The following is a 19,694-nucleotide window of genomic DNA, read 5'->3' on the forward strand; positions in this document are numbered from 1 at the left end:
GTTACCTGTAAAGATCAGCTTCAGGTTGCTGACACTCCACCACGGCCTGCAGAGCCTCCAGTTGGGAAACTGACTGGCACACTGATGTTTCTGCCACAGAGTAGTGGGTCTGAAAGCAGACATACACAACACAAAACCATAGTAAATTGCTGCTGGAAGAGAATATTGTCCATAAAGCTAAATGGATATATCACACAAAAGACACGAAGAACAAGAGAACAAATAGATCTACGGTGAGACAAGGAGCTCTGTATTTGTACTTCGACTGGTTTGACAGCTCTGTAGGGAGGAGGCTGCTCCTCTCCTCGTAACCTGCCCACAGAATTGGAGGAAGATAAGGTCGAGGTAGGTAGGATGAGGGGGAAAGGGCTTTTATTTCCCTCATATTTCAACTGAGGGATACATATTTGATATGTTTGTCCAAGCACACCAAAACTAAACAGTGTATGGAAAGTACTTAACATGCTGTGAAGTTACGGGTAAACCATGCACTACAGTAAACAGTCTGCATTCCTACAACAAGATAAGCTTCACAGTGTAGTGATGAGATAGATCAAACATGTTTTATCTAAATTTGCACTGACTCACTGAACGTATGACACACAAAACAGCTGACTTCTTTTTTCAAATACATTTGGGCTGTAAACCATAGTGACTCAAAGTGCATTAATATCTTAGTGATAAACTATATACAGTTAGCAATTTCTAAACATATCCTAAGATGTCGAATGTACAACATATTCTTGGTGATATTATACATAAACCAACAGAAACAACAGCATGTCATTAGAGAAACAATTAAGCAGCAGGGCCTCTGGCAAGACTAGCAAAGCCAATGAGAGTAAAAAGCTGGTGTAGTAATGTGAATAAGAGGTCTGTATTTTCTGACCAATTATAAAGTAATTCCCAATACAGTATGCAATCTATTTCCTCTAAAGAAGTACAAATGAGTCTGGATGAGGTTTTAATTGCATGACTTGATGCCATTTGCCTTATTGTCTGGAAGAAGCAGTGGGTCTACCAGTAACCAAACCTCATTCCTTACAACTTTTATGACTAGCGAGTTTATCTGTTCCATCTATTGTGTGAAAAGTCACAGTAAAAAAAATAGGCAATGGCTACTGCCACAGTTCTGTGGCACAAATTATCTGTTTGTCTACTACCTCAGAGCCAATCAAATGTTTGCAGTTGCACTAGAGCCAATCATAGATACTGTTACATGAACTCATTAGCCTCTTGTTGCCACAGTACTGTGGTGAAATATGGTGCATACTTCAATGCATTCTTTTGTGCATTTTGCTACCACAGTACTGTGGCAACTGATGGAAGAAACGACAAATTAGCCATAGTATGTAGAATACAATAGGGATTGATGTTGTAAATGCTCTATGTTGTTTTATGGTGTTCTTTGCTCTGTGCAGTCAGTGAGATTGAGGCTGAAGAAGGTGGGCGGAGCTACATGTTAGATGCAGCAGTGTGCCGTGTGACTTCTCAGATTTATATCAATGTCGAATTTTACTTACCAGCACCTTTGGCACCATGCCGCCCCCCCCCCCCCCTCAGTTTTTAGCTTACCGGCTGACAGGCCATAAGCTATTGTCATCATACAGTGTCCGTTGGCGTCGTCTGTCATCGTTGTCTGTCGTCGTCTGTCGTCGTCGTCTGTCACAAAAATTTCAATCATCTTCTTCTCCGAAACTACAATTCCGATTGACTTCAAACTTGGTATACAGCTTCTTTATGATGATGTCAACTAAAGTTAGTGAAATTATTTGGATCTGGATCTGATTCTGGATGTGGTGCGACTTTGAAAAATTTTCCCATTATAAGAGATAGGAAGTGGATTGATACAATAAATCAGTAAGTATCAATGATATCAAGTTGGAATATGAATTTTTTACAGATCTGATTGGAATATGACCAAAACATGGGCTATTTCTGTAATATAATAAATACACATAACTGGGTGATAATACATGCCATCTGGATACATTTCCCAAAGCTTTTTAATTTGGCCGGTAAGCTAGAGGGCCACTGCTCCTATTTTTAAATATGTGGGGGGGGGGAGCTACTTTGATCAGGAATCGAACCAAGTCTTCTGCATTGCAGTCCGAAGTGTTACTGACTCAGTGAAATGTTGGCTGTCTTTAACTCTGACCCAGTTGCTTTTCGGGATGTAACAAGTTACCAGTCTAGACATGATATAACGAGGGCGCTGATTGGCTCTGTGGTAATAGACAAACTGATATTTTGTGCCACAGTACTGTGTCAGCAGCCACTTTGAAAAAAATAAGTGGGCTTCTTGTAGATGAAAAGCACCACCTGGAAGTTGCTTACTTCCTCTGCAAAATTATATTAACATTAATAGTTACCTCTAACAATCAACCTGTGAATAATCCACTAGAGCCACACTAGCTCCACTGTAAAACTCTTAAGGTATTTTAACTTGTAGTACATTTACAAACTCACACCTGAATCTGCAGGCTAATAACAGTCTCACAGATCCAACACAACTGTACAGCCGATCAAATTAAAGTTTTCACAGTACAAGAGATATTCTCACATAACCCCACAAAGTCACAGACCTTCAGGTTGGTCTCTCCATCCAGGCTGGCTGTGGTGATATGACAGGTTCCATCTGCACGATCCGATGACAGCAACACCAGGTCAGCTGGGAACGTCTCGTCTTTAGCCACACGAACAATGTCTCCCACCTGGTACGACAGGCAGCAGCTTGTTGGATCAACTTTGAGAATTTCTGCAGTTTTTCAAGTAGATCTCATTTTCAACAAATCTAAAGTGCAAATAGAGTTTGTCATTATGTATCAGACGGCTGTAAGACCCAGGTCAAAGTTATAGATATATTACAATTTCGTGCCCTAAGTCACCGTATTGTAATTTTAACACTTTTCCTCTTTGTTTTAGGTTATTAGGTTTTTATTTAGTATTTTAATTATGCCTTTTAGTTTAGTAGTAGTTGGTTTTGTGAAAGTACTCATGTTAATTACCATTTGAGTAATTTAGTTTTTCCAGGTATTAGGACTAAAAACCTTGATTGATAAACAGGAAAATGGTAAAATGACAGTTCTTGACAACCAATATGAGTTACAAAACCATTTATATATTAAAAATCCCCATAATGTGAAAAGCCACTGTATTGTCATTACAGTTGCACTGTAGTGGAGCAAAGGGGAAACCAAAACAAAGCTGGTTTTACCCGCATTTCTATTTCATTTAGTGAATGCTGTGTTGTTCATTGGAGCTCTTGGATTTCAAGAAAACTTGTTTTAATTTCAGTTAAGATCATTCTAATAACATCTATGCAGTTAAGGCAGGTTAAAACTGCCTCATGGGCTGTAAATGTAATGCACTTTGATAATTCAAAGCACCTCTGTGATTAACATTTAGTGCTCCAATGTCATTGCTGATGCCCTTTATAAGTGAAGGGCATAACATACTCTCAATTCCACCATTGTGATTTATCTCCACTGGTATTTACCTTACCAACTTCCACACACACTCAGGAATGTGGTGCACCTTTGAGTTTTTGAATCAAATACCTCACGTCTCAGGGCTGTGACTGAGTAAACAATAACAAACATGTTGGGCAGGTTTGAGAGGTTCACTTACCGTCTGACTAAATGTCTAAGAGAATGCACGTCATCACGGGAACACCAAATTAGTTCCAGACAGTTTCATTGTCTCACTAAACTCTCGCTTCTCATAATTTGCATGCATTTGAGTGTTTGGAGTTGTACTCATTTCCAACCAGAGAGACGCCCCATCGGAGGAGAGAACGGGATGACTTCTACATGTTAAAGGATAGGTGAGCCTGGTAGTACAGGAGAATCTCAAAAATAAAAATGGAAAATTATCGGGTGCCAGTGATAAATATTCTTATTCTTAAATTTCGTATTGTTATTGTATGGCATCATAATACTATAATTCTGCAAAATCCACACACACCATAAACAGGCAACTATGGAAGAGTGTTAAATAGTATAATGGTTTCTTGTTAATCCCATGGCAATCAATATAAAATACTGATACTAGGATCCACATAGAGTAAAAACTTACTTTAACAACTCCTGATATAAATGCACAAATTTCTTATTCAAACACCCTTTGTCTAGTTCGCTTGAAATAGCAGTTGAAGACATTTAGTCTAAGAACATAAAGTTTTTCACAGACTTTTGCAGACACTTTGAAAATGCATGTGTTGCTGCAACAAATGCCTTATTCACAGAACATTCCAGTTACATTTGTGCTGAACCATGCAGCTCCCTCAGTTTCTTACATTTCTAACACAGCCTTACACTGTAAGTGTGCCCTTCTATAGAATCTCATTCTACACAAACATCACCAGCAGAAGGAATTTAACAGCCAAGTCCTCCTGGCTGTTGGGTATAAGCTGTGAAAAGCTATGTTTAGATTTTATGAAGAACATTTTCTAAACTTACTTTGTCTTCCTTCCTTTTGAGGGGGCAGTTCTGTTATGTCTTTTCAACATAGTTACTGCCATCTTACCCTGATGTTCTTGGACCTTGTCTGGACCAGACTTCCACTGCGAACCACAAACACTGGAGCCCCGTTAACTTCATTGTCTGCCTTGTGTCTCAGCCAATCCTCATAGCCCTGTAAGACAGTTAACAATTACTGATCATCTAATGCTACGTGCAACTGACATAACATTGGCATTGATTTATGAGGAAAATGACAACTGTTCAAGTTCTATCAAACACACATTATTAACAGAATCTCATAGTAAATCATTATGACTGTATATGTTGAATTTAATATACTTTTTTTTGCTCATCTCCACCTTTGATGACTGCACAACTACTGTTAGCCTTCGTGTCATTACAAAGCATATAGATTACTTCTCCATTTAGCCAAAAAACAGGAAGTTAGAATTTGTGCTCTCACCTGTTTTATGGCAGTTACTGTGATCACAAAGAAGAGAGGCAGACCGCTGGTGACTGGGGAAGTTGGGGTGTCTATCATTAACTTGAAAGACAAACACAGGGGAAGGGATTGCAGTGATTACAACAAATTGCATGTAGTGCATTGAGGAAAAAAGCAGCAGAGAGACTACAAAGGTGTGTCCTTTACAAAAAGAAAACTAAAGTGACTACAGAGAGAAGTAGTGGCTGATGTGTCAAACAGGAAACCCCTATAACTTCCTCTAAGGTGAAATCAGTTACAAAAAATTCACCACAAAAACACAAACAAACCAAGATGGGTAAGTTAGTTAAGTTAGCCAAGTGCTAATGGCAACCAATTTAACAAATTGTTAAATTACTCCATTTAATATACTATCTATCTTTAGCAGCATGACGCTATTCTAACAACATCTAGAGAGGACATGGTGTTTATACACTTATAGGAGTGACAGGATGTGGCTTAGTACAAACATAATAATTTGCTTTAACTAACAGAATACTGAAGCATCCTTTACTTTCCGTTTGTACATAAAACAATATCTGTCTTTCCTTAAATAAGGAAACTGAGAGCCCCTTGAAGGATGATTTAACTTGCCACCCACGAAAATGTCATGTTCATAATCTCTAGACGAAAAGAAGCTTTCAGATTAAGCTAACTTCAGTTTCACTGACGAGCTGTGTGGGTGAAAAGATAGCATTTTTGGACAGAGTCAAGCCAATTGCTTTGGCTTCACTTCACAGGCCCAAATAAATCAGGAGAGGCCTGAAAATTTGAATGCCAAATCTTATACCAGCAGTGGCTGACTGATGCATTCAGAAGGCCTAACGCCTTCGGCTGGCTGCGAAGACACGCGTATCCCTTAATGTGTGGGTGTAACGTTTTAATACAGAGGAAGACCTGTCTCTGTACTGGCCCTAGAAGTCGATGAGTCACTCCCTCAGTCACACACAAACAGGCACACAAACACACACACTTCTATCTAGGGCAGGAATGACTGAGGTCACACTTGACTTATCGTCATCTGACTGAGGTGAACCTGCAGCACCCAATAATGTGTATATTTGTGTGTGTGTGTGTGTGTGTGTGTGTGTGTGTGTGTGTGTGTGCATTGGTGAATGGTTTTACCTGTACAAGGAAGATAATGAGAAAATAGAAGTTGGCTATCCTTCTGAATTGCTCAAATAGATTCTTGGGGACAAAATTCCAAATTGTGTACTGAAAGAGAAAAACAGTTATTATTTACAGTGGGCCTAGTCAGTGCAACTGGAATATCATGACTAATATAACCTTAAAACTTCAAAGCTGAATCAGACCTGAAAGCCTTTTCTACCATGTCAGCTCACTCATTGACGTTCATTGCGGTTTCATTCTTATATTTTGATTCATCAATTCCAGTACCACATATTGCATTGAAATTGGTGTTACTGCACATACTGATTTTTTAACCTTTACTGTTGTTTTTTTAACAGCTTCACTAACCTGAATTGATGTTTAAAATGATCGTGACAGGACTAAACATCTATGAAGTTTTCTACAGAACAAAAAAGGGTTTACTGTGATGATACTCACTATTAAAAAGGTGTTTATTAGAACAGAATTAGAATACTGCAATCTACAGTATTATTCATTTTCTAATCAATCACACTCTTTATTGCTAGAGGCAAAACAGGTTCTTTAACATTTGCAGCCATATTTTCCTGTTGTCTAGTCAGCATGTTTTTATCAACTCACCACCATGAATGTATGTTGGCTGAGTTGATCCTTTAAGTAACACATCACAAATCCAAATCGCCCTCTTATCTCTCTCACACACTGACTCCAGTAATCAGTTTATAGTTTCTATGAGTGACATATTCTTTTTGGACACTGGCTGCTGTAGTCGTTCAGCCTCATGCAAAATGTCATGGTTCATAAGTTCTGAAGTACCTCAAGCTGCCTAATCAGTGAATACATAAATATCACTTAAATCACAGAACTGTTTTGCACTTCAGGAGAAACAGTCACACCACTTTCAGTGAAATACAAATTAAAGTACAATATTCTCCTAGAACAGACATTACACATAGACGCTTCTTAGACTGAGTGAAGTGGTTTGCAGTTATGTCATCATGCAAGGACATGGACAGCTGAACCTCTAGTAAGGACTTCAGAAATGTCCGGTACCTTGGATGAGATGATTCTGTTGTCAGCAAAGCGCTGTGGTATGTAGTGGCCATGCTGGGGGAAACGGTTTGCTACATAAACCGTCCTGGTTTCACTTTGATGGGGGGGATCAAAGCCCTGGAATAAGAAAAACGAAGAGGAGACGACATAGAAAGGGACAAAAGAAAAGAAGAGGGGAAAAGGGCAGAAGGAGACATGTTACTTTACAATTTTCCCTTCATTTTTCAGCTTCTTAGCTCACTCATGCCATTCTTATAATCAAATACATCGAGTAGGAGTTAAAGTTTGGATGAATGTTGGCTTTCCTTTAGGGAAGTCTTGTCTTTAGATTTTCAAAGGTGTCAAAAATGACAAACAATCAAATTAAAAATTTAGTTTATCAAAATATGCAATTGGTCAACAAAGAAAACTAATTGAGCATAATTACTGGAATAGGACACACTTAAGAGTATACATGTGGGTCATAAGGATGTCAGTAAAACACACTTCAAAGTTCAGATAAGGAGGACACAATACTTATCAGTCAAAGGTGTCATATTACCCTTCCAGTTAGCCAAAAAGATGTGACGTATGAAGCCAGTAAGCTTTAGGTGTGGTTACAACCACAAAGTCATGAGTTCTTCTTGAGTTCACACACACTTTTAGATACAGAGCTGTGTGTCTATACTAGAGAGGAGAAGGTTAATGTAGCATACAACTGTATTTGCAAATGCACGTCACTCACTTCCACACAGATATTCAACACATGATGTAAAACATTACTAGCCTTTCTGGGTCACTGTCTTATGCTCTCCTTACAATTTATATTTTAGACACGGACACCAAACATTTACTGAACAGTCACTGCACATATATTAACCCTGATCGTCTCGCTGAATACTGCTGGGTTAATCATTTGGGAGGCAAACAAGTGAGAACTGAATCAAATTTAACACCAAATATCTGCCGCGTTGAACCACTAAAATAGTATGGTTCCCTAACACACAGAGACTTGGGGTAAAAGCGTAAACTGTATAAACATTGCAGCTATATCAAACTGTGTCACTGCATAGTCCTGGTCAACAGAAGCAAATCTTATCATACTGTGAAAGAAAAATGCTCTGAAAAGAAAAACACAATCATCAGAGGAATTTCACATGCTTTTAAAGTAAACTGTTCACTCATCAAAAGGGTGTTGAGATAAGGGTTTGGGAAAACACTACCCTAAAGCACTGAAAACCGTCTGTTTTCTGTAAAGCACTGCAAAGTTTCATCAGCCATGGCTATTTACTCTTCCTTCTTGCAGGTTGTCAACACATTTCTGAACATTGCTATGATCATATTTTAAAGTAAAGTCTTTTCACGTACATTAATTCTTGTAAAAATATAGTAACGTGTTAGTTTTTTGCTGGTTTTCAGGATCAGTAGTTCAACCAAAGAATCAACTTCTCTGTCAAATTGACTTCCTGACTCTTTCTTTCAGGTAGAAATATTTATTTTTATAGTAAATTGTTTAGGAATTAAAACAAACTCATATGAATCAGCTGTTGTTAATAGTAACGGCACAGGAAATCAATTTTATTGAGTCACTACCATTGACCAACAAGCTATTACATAAGTGCAGACAGACTGTGGTAATTTTGGTCTTCAGGACTGTAACAGCTTACTTAAATATTACTACAGTGGGGGACCTTAGTTGTTGAAGAAGGAAATTTCTCTTTTGACTCCTTTTCTCCACCCAGCCTTTCAGACTATCTGAGGATTTAGGGATTCTGGACTCAACTTTTCAAAGCCAACTATCAGTCAAGTTGCTTAATCATTAATATCTTTGCACACGGTAGCTTAAGTTAGCTTAACTGGCGGCTGTTTAACTGTAATAAAAATACGGCCTTGTGCAACTGATGGAAGCACCTTAGCTGTAATTTCTGTAGTGGCAGCCTTATCCCAGTGTCTGTTGCAGTTTAATCGACACTTTGGAGTTTGGATGATTACACTCTCGGTCTCAAACATCAAGCTGTTAAGAGACCTTGTGATTCATCTTGATCAACTACTGAATGAACTAGCAATAAAAGAAATCTGATATCATTCAGGGTCACTCAGAGTTTATACAGCTTGAGAACATGATTATGACTGGCTATTGGGATAACATCACTCTACTGTTTAATAAATAGTCTCAATCATCATGATTGGGAGGAAAACGCACCCGAGTTAAAGGCTAATGACTAATGTAAATACAACGCAACGAGTCTGCATGTTAATTATTATACACATAATTTGGGTTATTAAGATTGGTGTTAGAGCGCTGCATAAACAGAATCAGATTAAGGTAAATGTCAAGCTGTGACTTCCTGTTTTGAGCTGTTAAACACACTTCCCCACCTGGATACGTTCTACTAGGTAAACTGAAATCTCACTCTCAGCTCTCAACTCTACAGGTGACTTAAAAGGAGTGATATTTTGCTTTTTTAAATGGAATTATGCATTTTAAAACATTTTCCTGTGGTCTACATAAACTGTAAATGTTATGCTTGGTCTGAATTCTTCATTAATTCAACTCCACAGGTCCATCTTCAACCCTTTTTCTGAGTAATGACACCAGAAAGGTTGTTTTGAGCGCTGGCCCTTTAAATACAAATGAGCCACTTCAAGCCTCACCCCCTCCAGGTTGTTCACCGTGCTTCTCTGTCCCGTTCAGCCACCTGTGTTTGTTAATCCAACCAATAACTGAACATTTTAGGTAATCAGCTCTAAGTTTGGACATATTTTCAGTATGGACTACAACCGCTGCTGAAAAAACAAACGTCGTACTTGGAGAAATGTTTGTCAGAAGTCTGGACCTTATATGTGCAAATGTCGTGATGTAACTAGTTATAGACAAAACAAATTAAGCAGGATTTAAAACGGGTTGTAGAAATCCACTTGATTTTTGCCAAATATAAAGATAGCTTTGCAGCACCTGGAGGGTTCAAATTCAAACTTTTTGAACTGTTGGGGTCCAAATACAAAAAAAAAAAGTACCAAAGACTAATAAAAGTGGGTTTAGCAAAATATGACCCCTTTAAGTGCTAACAAAACCTGCGCTTCCATCCAGTTGATTTGATCCACATTCTTAATTTTGACATAGACAATCTGAGTATATTTATAAATATATTTGGTATGCATGAATAACTGCACTGGAAACTTATTTAGTGAGTAATTATGTGTGCCTGCATGTGTGGAGTCAAAGAGGAGACTGCAATGTTCACAACAAAAATGAATAAATAAATAAATAAACAACTCACTGTGTACCAAAGAGCTGAAGAAACAAACAATAGACAAGAGTTTGGCAAATGTATGATCCAGATTTTCTGTTACCCTGTCAGTTATTACATACAACCACTATATTGAAATGATTTTAAAGGATTGTGATCATTTTACACATCCTCTCCGTTCATTTGTCTAAGAACAGCAGGGTGAAACTAACAGAAATAGCATGTTTTATCATAATTTCCACCATTTGACTGGTGCTTAATTACTAGCATCATTCTGTTCCATGTCTTTCTACTTCTGCTCTGAATTCATTGAAAACCTGACATGAAAGTGGTTAATTTTGATATTACACCTTAACTGAATATCTCTGATGGACTTTATATACTATGTTCCATTTTTATTCAAATAAGGCAAAAACTTTGTTCTATACAAATGGTTATTTTTCTTCATAACTTGCAAGTGCATATTAAAGTATTTTTACACTTCTACAAAGGTGAATTAGAGTTAACAGAATAGACAATAATATAACGATTACTGTCAATTAATCACCCATTTAAATTTCTATGTTGGGACAGCCTTAATCCAGATCAGCACTTCTGTAGTTAAAAAACTAAAGCCAGGTTCAGGTATTTTGTCTAAATATCTTTTGTGCCCTTCAGCTCCTCAATCAACAGCTCAGGCAGCATTTTATAGTATTAGTATTAAATACTACATCCAACAGGCCCATTTTTAACCATGATAATGACATATTTAAATGGATGAAAACACGCACACATTTGCATTTTCCTGCGCTGATTTTCTGACAATCTAGTTAAAATTTGTGACAGATCTGATTGGCATAAAAATGTGAAACTTCAGTTTAACATAGAATGATAAAGATGCTTTCATCCTGCATAAAATGCCTTCATATTGCATGATAATTACACACTTCCATTCACACTGAATGTGTAAACACTATGCTTAAAAGTCGATGCACTGAAAGCTTGATGAGGAAAAAAGATTAAATCACCCCAAGTAAGTCATATCCATTAAACAGATAATGAAAAAACACATTAGGCAACAGATAAAGCTGACTGCTGCTTCAAAGTACATTTGTCCATTTAATAAATTACTACAAAACTCTATGTAAGACTGATACACTATTACCACTCAGAGCTCTCATTACATTTCAGCTGCACAATAAGAATCAACAGCCGCAAACATCAAGTTATTAATGTCTCCACAGCTAATCCAACATAATGTTTTCATAGCATTTTGAACTTTAAAAATGTAAGTAGTGTTATTTTAAACATTTATGATGCCATGATAGCTTAAAAGAAAGTCAGTATGCACAACACAACAGGAATATCACAAAATATCGATATGGAGAAACTATCGCGACATTTCATCTTACAATGGATTATCGATGCGCTCTCGCTGCAAATTGTTTTTTTTTTTAATTATTGAAATATAGTCACTATAAACTTCTTTCACTTTCACCTTAGTGAGTCGAGTCACTGTTTTACATGTCATCCAGGGGGCGCTCCTCATGCAAGTGGCTTAAAATTGGGCGAAGTCACAGAATAAGAAAAAACCAACAATGGTGCTAATATGGCAGATTCGAGCAGTGAAGTAAAACTGAAAGATGCACCAGCATCATTTAAATTAAAAGTGTGGACTCACTTTGGCTTTTACAGTGTGGACTGGACAAAACTGGATAAGGACTTAGCAGTAAGTAAGAAGTAAGAACTGTCTCACAAAAATACGATACACGGGCAGCAGGACAAACATGAACACTTGAGAGACATGAGATGTCATGTTTTCTGATTGCGTTTAAAATTAGACTGATTTCATGAAACGGCGTTGTATATTGAGCCCATTCTTATGGCATTTGGCGTGCTATACATACACATTTTCAACCTTTCGCACGTTATTCAACACCATTTGATGATGTGTCAATGTATGCCAAGATCTCCAGTTCACATAACTGTACCTCTAACCCTCAGTGCACGGTATTTGACACATCTATGCAGGTTGGACAAGGGGCTAATAACGGCGTGAACATAGATGCAGAAAGCTTATAATGCGCACAGATAACACGCTAATTAAAAGAGGCGTGTATATTTACGCGATTCATGATGTCATATTTAAAATAGTGTCACTGTTTGTCAGACACCTAAAAAAAATCCTGTTTACAGTTCTGTTTCACTAAAACAGTGTCATTGTTCTTGCGCTATTGCCTTGTGTACTCTCGTTAAATTATGCCGCAAAACATAAACTATGAAATGAATTTTTAATTTGTTTTTGTTTCACCCCTATGAACACAGATATACCGCAGGTTATTTAGAGAAATATATCAATACTCACAGTATCACCATATTGAGATATTAGCCATATATTGCGTGCCGTGTCGTAAGGTACCCTGAGATTTCCAGCCTTACAACACAAGGAACCTACAATCATTTTCTCACTTATGTTAAAAGTTTACAGCATCTGAACCGGGATAATCTTAAAGAAAAAACATGTTTGACACTTGTTTTATGCAACAGCACTGTAACAGAACTATTTTACCTACAGTAAAGTGGCACTCAGAATGGTTTCTTGTGAACAATCTGCATAGTTGAAGTCAGACATTATATAATTTTTACTTAGTATCCTGTTTCTACCCCTGATCACAAACAATTTGAAGGCCGACAGGTAATTACCCCCAACATAATGCCTCCAAATCCCACTGTGCCTTGGAGGAATCATTGGTCTGAGCAGCAGCTACGCAACAGTTTAATGCATCACGAACCAGGCAACGCACTGAGTTGCATTACAGACTAAGAGGCATTTAATCAAATGAAATGGGATGAGCTAATCACAGATGGAAAAGAGGGAGAATGGAGAGAGGGATTCGCATAAAGGCAACACTGAACCATAAAGAGGAAGACAGACAGAGCAATACAGTCTGTCCTGAGAAGTTGTTTTTGACGATATGACGGATGACAACACCAATTCTAACATGACCTCGGGCAACGCAGATATTTAACAACATGTGGCATGAAATGATTACCCTTAAGCAGAATGACAGATGATAATGAATACGAAGGTTTTATTAAAGCTGGCATGAAATAGAGATGTTTTACTGCTTTATTCTCGACAGTTATTACAGTTACAACAGTCATGTTTGAGAATGAAACCTTAGTAAGACTGTAAACGTGAAGGACATCTGTTAAACAATCAGTGGTGCAGATTTAAAATGTTAAAAAATAATAATTCATATCCATCAGTATATAACTGTGATCAATGTTTTACTTCTTTCATCACTTATAAATGCACATGGCGTCTGAGAATCAGCATTTAACATTTCACTTTTTGTTGTTTAAAATTGCTGTTTGCAAATATCTCTATCCCAGTTGGAATGTTTGCAGATGAATAGCAAGTGGTTATTTTCACCAAGGAGAAAACATCTGATCATGCGTGGCAAGGATGGTATGAGATCCTTAGAAAAGCAAGGCAAAATCAAACCAATAACTTTTTTCCAACATCATTAAAAATTTCTTTAAATAAACTCAACTAAAGTCTTGAACATTTCACAACTTTAATAGTAACACTCAGCTCAACAGCCTGGACCAGTTGCAATGTGGAAGGTAAAAAAAAAAGTGTGCAACTTGCATACTTTGAAAAATCCCCATGCATGCACTGCAATTTGAGAATCCTAAAAAGGAAATCTCAGACGGGACAAAACAGCTATTGCAGACCATACCATAATTATAGGAAGTCTTGGCCCATGCAAACAAAGTATAACTCCCATGATGTCAACACTGTTGGTGGAGGAAGACTGACATTAAGAGCCCGTCATGCTGCATCTGTGCGTCTGTACTCCTCAGGCCTCACCCTTCCTCTTTCTTGCTTTAGACCAATGTCACCAGAAACAAACTGATAAGAAAAGTGTGAGCAAATAAGTAGCGCTGCATTATCTTCTTGTTGATATCAAGGTCACACAAGTGGTCTCCAGCAAACTTTTTCATTAGTCCAGTTGCTTTAACTTGCATTTTAATTACAGTTTAATTAACTAGGCCAGTCAGATACATTAAAGTGTCAACTGAGGTGACTTATCTGAAATTATGACTTAACCACTTTACAGGCAAACTGACTGTGATGGTCTTTTAAAAACTGAGGGCAAAACTTATCTGTCAAAGTGAAAAGAAAACTTTTTTTTATGAAAACTAACAAGCCCAATGAAGAACGGAAAGACTTTAATTAGTCTGGCTCTAACCCTGCTCAGACTACAGGGAGCATTCATTCACCTTACCATTGATTAAACTCACTGGCTGGTGTGACACTCACCAGTCTGTTACTAATCTACTTACACACATTCAATCACCAGTGTTTGTTGGTCACATGCTCAACTTTTTACTTAAGTCACACCAATGTCACTTTGACCGGGTTGATAAACACTACATATAACCACCAAACAGTGACAGGCTGGAAGTACTTATATTCAACTACAGTGTTTCATGGGGATGGGTGTGTTAATTACCCCGCCCCCCGAAGGGGAGGCAAGGAGTATTGTTTTAGGTTTGGTTTGTTTCTTTGTTTATTAACACTCTAGCAGCAAAACTATTGGTTGAATTTAGGGATGCAAATGATCAATTAATTCATTAATTGTTAGTTGGTTGCCCTCATTGATCGATTAACGATTAATTGATAAGCGGCGATTTTCCTGAGATCCTGAATTTCTTTTTCAATATGGTCTATAAGAATAAAAGCTAAATATTGTTTATACACTTCATAAAAAAAGTGTGTCATATTCCTTAATGATTGATTTATTGAACCATTGGATACAGTCAGTGTTTCCTGTGGAATTCATCTGTTGATGTGGCAGTGTGTAATGGGAGGTGCATGCGAGTGCGTTTCGCCAGTGGGTGATAGGGTGCACGCACATGCGTTCGTTGGGGGGGGGGGGTACTCGCATGTGCGTAGTACAGCCGGGGGATGTGTATGTGTGCGTGCGTCACTTTTCATCCTACTTCTAATACTATGGGGGTACGGTGCAGTCTGTGTCCCCGCCGAAGTGAAAGTGAATCTTTTCGCTCATTTATCTTTTCCCCACCTCCTGAAGCTTTGCAAATGCTCGACATACCTGTGGCCCAAATCAGGAGCCTGGAGGATGTTTTAAGTTCTGTCTCACTGACCGTGGACCAGACCAACCTCCAGGGAAAACGTTCCGATACCGACCCCGCATTTGTGCGTGTATTTAGTTGGAGGTGCACTGCTCCCACAAAAAGACGGGCTGGTCTGCGTTTGGCTCCACCATGTCCATAAAGACATTCTAACTCATCAACGCCGTGATCTGGTTCAATGACCGGCTATCCCAGCCATGGCGTCGCAGCGTGAACAAACCGGCAGCCTTCAGACAGGTGTAGATGGGCGGAAAAGGGCAATTAACCGACAACTAATAATTTAATCAGGCAAATTCTTACCGACAATTAATCGTTAGCTGATTAATTGTTTACATCCCTAGTTGAATTCATATGAAATTGGGTTTATAGATTGCCAGTAACCCAGAATAAATCTGATTAAATTTGGGGAAAAGTAGATAAAAGTTCCAAATTTTTATTAATTTTTTTAATCTTTTTTTTTTTTTCATTTACTTATAATAGGCACCATTTCAAATGTCTATAAACACATCAATTTGTTTCAATTTATTTCAAACTTGGCACATATAGAGGCAATTGATATGCTGACATCTGCTCACACATAGACATGATGACATCAGCTGGATCGATACCAAAACAAGTGGTGCCAGGCACAACAAACCCTGCCCCTTGCACATATTTCGCCCATTATAAGTAAATGGGAAGATTTTAAAAATTCATAAAACATTTGAACTTCAACCTACTTTTCCCAAAATGTAATGACATCTATTCTGGGACAATGGCAATCTATAAAGTCTATTTGGTATGAATTCAAACAATAATTTTGTGGCTAGAGTGTTAAACAAAAAAAACAAACAAACAAACAAAAAAAACCAATACCCCTTGCCTCCCCTTCGGGGGGCGGGGTAATAAGCTACAAAACATGTGAGGGGCCGGGTTTGTTGTGCCTGATGCCACTTGTTACTTTTTGAAGTCGAATAATAAAATCAACTTAAGTCAGTAAGTTTATTAATGACGTCACCTTTAACGTACACGTGTACTCCACCCAAACCAAAATAATAATGATAAAAAAGTGACCAAGCAAAAGTTGGTGAACCACAAGTATTCCACTTAATGTTTTTAAATACTTTTTCATACTTTATCTAAGATGGGCACAACTTTGGCAGAAAAGTGCCACAAACATTAGTTGCCCATCTCACTGAAGTAAAACAAATGCAAAACAAATGTAAAACAAATGCCCTCCCAACCTCACTCTCACCCTAAATAAAATTAGTTACAGTTTTAACTAACTGACTAATCGCTTACACTTCTAATACTTAGCTAACACTCAAAGACCTTAAACAGCTGCCGGCAACCAAGACTTTCTACTGATCTATAACATCAATAATTCATGTTAAATGCAGTTTCTCAGCGTCATCAAATATGACCCATTTGGACACTTAGATGCTCCATAATGAACATGGAAACACCATCATCAGCAATATTGATTTACCAAAAAAAAAAAAAAAAAACAGTGTAGTTTGACAAATAATAGTGATTGTAGATGCTTGTTTTTACATTCAGTGACGATACATTGAAAGTGTCACTTTTTCTTCATTTTTCTGTTTTGATATAATAATCTTTGCATTTACTTTCAGCTTTTATGAGCATCTACATGATCAGTAAATTCTATAAAGAAAAATACCTGATTTTCATTGAAAAATGAAGAGGACAGTGTTATGATGAATGGTAATAAATCACTTATCAAAAGGATAAATGTTGATTAAAAAAATTTGGAAATTTAAAATATCAAAGCATAACTTTCTAATAGAAATGAATCTGGATGTTTAAGGGTTAAGTACACATTTGAGGCATAAGCACTTTTTCGTTCTTGCTAAATTATCGAGTGTAACTGAATGGTTACAGAGAATTCTCTCGCTTATTCAGCTAAACAAACTCTTTAAAACCGTGTTTGTTGTATGAAAAATGCACTATAGCAAAGCTTCGAGTAGGGCTGGATGTCACAAAACAGTGATGCTATAAATGCATGATGAATTTATAAAATATGAATCATAGCTGTAGGTGAAATGAACATGAAACAGTGAATAAAACTTAACATGTGCAGCACTGAAATACCACATAAATTGATGCAGCAGAAATATTCATCACACCATATGACAAGGACCATGTTACCACAGTTTTGTTCTTCCTACTTTAAATACATTTTGTTGATAATATTCCTATACTTTGAACAGGATTGAATGCAGTCCCGTTTCTTGTAGTGGAGTATTTTTTGAGGGTAGTGGCCATTACTACTTAAACAAAGGATATGAATACTTCCTCCCCCACAACAAGCAACAAAAATGCGTCAACTAACAAAAATATATGACAAAGACATTAGCTATGTGGAGACATCACAACTCGAAATCATTCTGTCTTGAAACTCTGATTCTAAATCTACTATGTTTCATGACTCGGGCTCTTCACTGAAAATATCTGCCTGGAGAAAATAAAAGTAAAACAGGCTTAATTTAGTTGACATCCAAATACCTCAGGTCATTTAAGTGTAACTGTACAAGTTTAGCTGCTCTTAACAGTATATACAGTTGTGGAAAAAATTATTAGACCATCAAAAGTCATCAATAACAATGCAAATGCAATCAAGTACTAACTCCTGTGTTTGTCATGTGACTAAAACAGACAGAAAAGAAAACATGGAATACCTAAAAGCACTGTTTTTGGCAGTACAATGCCATAGCTATTGATGTAGGCTAAGAACTGAAGTGATTTTGGTTATTATTAAGAAAACCATGGAAAATGTCTAGATATCAGCATTTAAATTAAACTCTAATGAGCTCTTTTTGTTATTATTATTATATTTGTCCAAACAAATGTACCTTTAGTTGTACCAGGCATTAAAATGAACTATAAATTGAAGAAAACAAGGATGGTCTAATATTTTTTTTCCGCGACTGTATAAATATCAGCACAAAGTCATGTCTGTTGACAAACAACAAGTGACTAGAGGACACTTTTTTATCCATATGTGGACAACAGAGTCCAGATTTGCAGCAAAAAAGTATGAATAAAACAGAAAAAAAACCCAAAACAAAAAGCACTGTGAAAGTTATAGAATAAATTGGGTTCAATATCACACTATCAGACCTGCTGGTACCCTCTGTTTCTGTTCACGAATCAATGAATCGGCATGAAAAAAGACAAACAACTCACAATAAATAACTTAGGTAAAGGCAAAAATGGGTAAAATTTAACATAAGTAAGTTTGAGGGGAGTTGGACGTGGCGTTAAACTTTGCCAAATAGTACATTGTTAGCCAGCTAGCTAGCATTAGTTACATGTAGTTTTATTAAACAATATAAACAATGAAGGTGTGGATAAAACACTGGAAAACTTATGCTGCAACAACTTAATTTTCATCTATAACTAGGGTCTATTTATGTTTAAGTCTTCGCCAGGTAATAGTTGACCCATTTCTACCTAAACAACTGTAGCTAACCAGGAAGGTGGCTAACATGTTAACCTACACCTGGCTGTCATCACTGCAAGACCGACAACACTGTTTGGACACATCGGTAACAGCTAATTTGCAACGTTAGCTTGACAAATTACACCCCGATAAAGTTCGTGTAGCTTTCTGCGGACTAAGTGTTACATTAAATGGGTTGTGTTGTGAGCTAGAAATGACACAGGTAGTTAGTAAAGCAGTTTTACCAGCTGCTGTCGTATCCACCGTAGCATCCTTGCAAAATACGTTCGAAGTAGCCAGCGCAGTCGCTAGCTCAGCGCTAGCAACTAGCTACTCCAACAAAACCGTCCCAAACCATAAATATTTCCCCCTAAAGGCAACTCTTCTGGTCGCATTACGCGGCGCTTTTACACTGTGCGGCTGTAGAAAAATAAAATCCGGCCTTTTCCATTCCGCGGTAGTGTCTGATAAATGATCTCCGGGAAAAGTGACAGACGGCGGACACCACAGAGTCCCAGCGAGCTACGCTACATCTCTGCTCTGCCACGATCTGTTTCCCCTGCCAGCACACAGCTCCGAGCACACACACACACACACACACACACGGCTCTCCAGCGGCCCCTTAACGCCCCCTACCTGTCTGCCTCCACCGAGACACACACATACACACATACATACACAAATCTGCAGAACACAACCAGGACCAGGCTTTAACTTAACACTCCAACCACATGTCCCTGCAATAAACAATGTAAATCATATTTCATGTC

The 19,694-nt window shown here is 37.7% G+C and overlaps 1 protein-coding gene across 2 annotated transcripts in view; it reads right to left on the bottom strand.

Annotated features, from left to right (window-relative positions):
• atp11b (ATPase phospholipid transporting 11B) overlaps positions 1-19,464 on the bottom strand; it is a 63,389-nt gene extending 43,925 nt beyond the window's left edge. For both annotated transcript variants that reach the window (XR_003935201.1, XM_030131803.1), the window contains exons 1-7: positions 19,170-19,464; positions 7,108-7,224; positions 6,070-6,159; positions 4,927-5,007; positions 4,528-4,635; positions 2,586-2,714; positions 6-109 (exon numbers count right to left, since the gene is read on the bottom strand). Coding sequence is in view for 1 of the 2 variants with exons in the window: in XM_030131803.1 (XP_029987663.1) it covers positions 6-109; positions 2,586-2,714; positions 4,528-4,635; positions 4,927-5,007; positions 6,070-6,159; positions 7,108-7,224; positions 19,170-19,196 (656 nt within the window). In the remaining variant the exon portion in view is untranslated. The remainder of the gene's footprint in view (positions 1-5; positions 110-2,585; positions 2,715-4,527; positions 4,636-4,926; positions 5,008-6,069; positions 6,160-7,107; positions 7,225-19,169) is intronic.
• Positions 19,465-19,694: the final 230 nt, after the last annotated feature.

The sequence above is a fragment of the Sphaeramia orbicularis genome, chromosome 4 (assembly GCF_902148855.1).
Source record: "Sphaeramia orbicularis chromosome 4, fSphaOr1.1, whole genome shotgun sequence".
Classification (NCBI taxonomy): Eukaryota; Metazoa; Chordata; class Actinopteri; order Kurtiformes; family Apogonidae; genus Sphaeramia; species Sphaeramia orbicularis.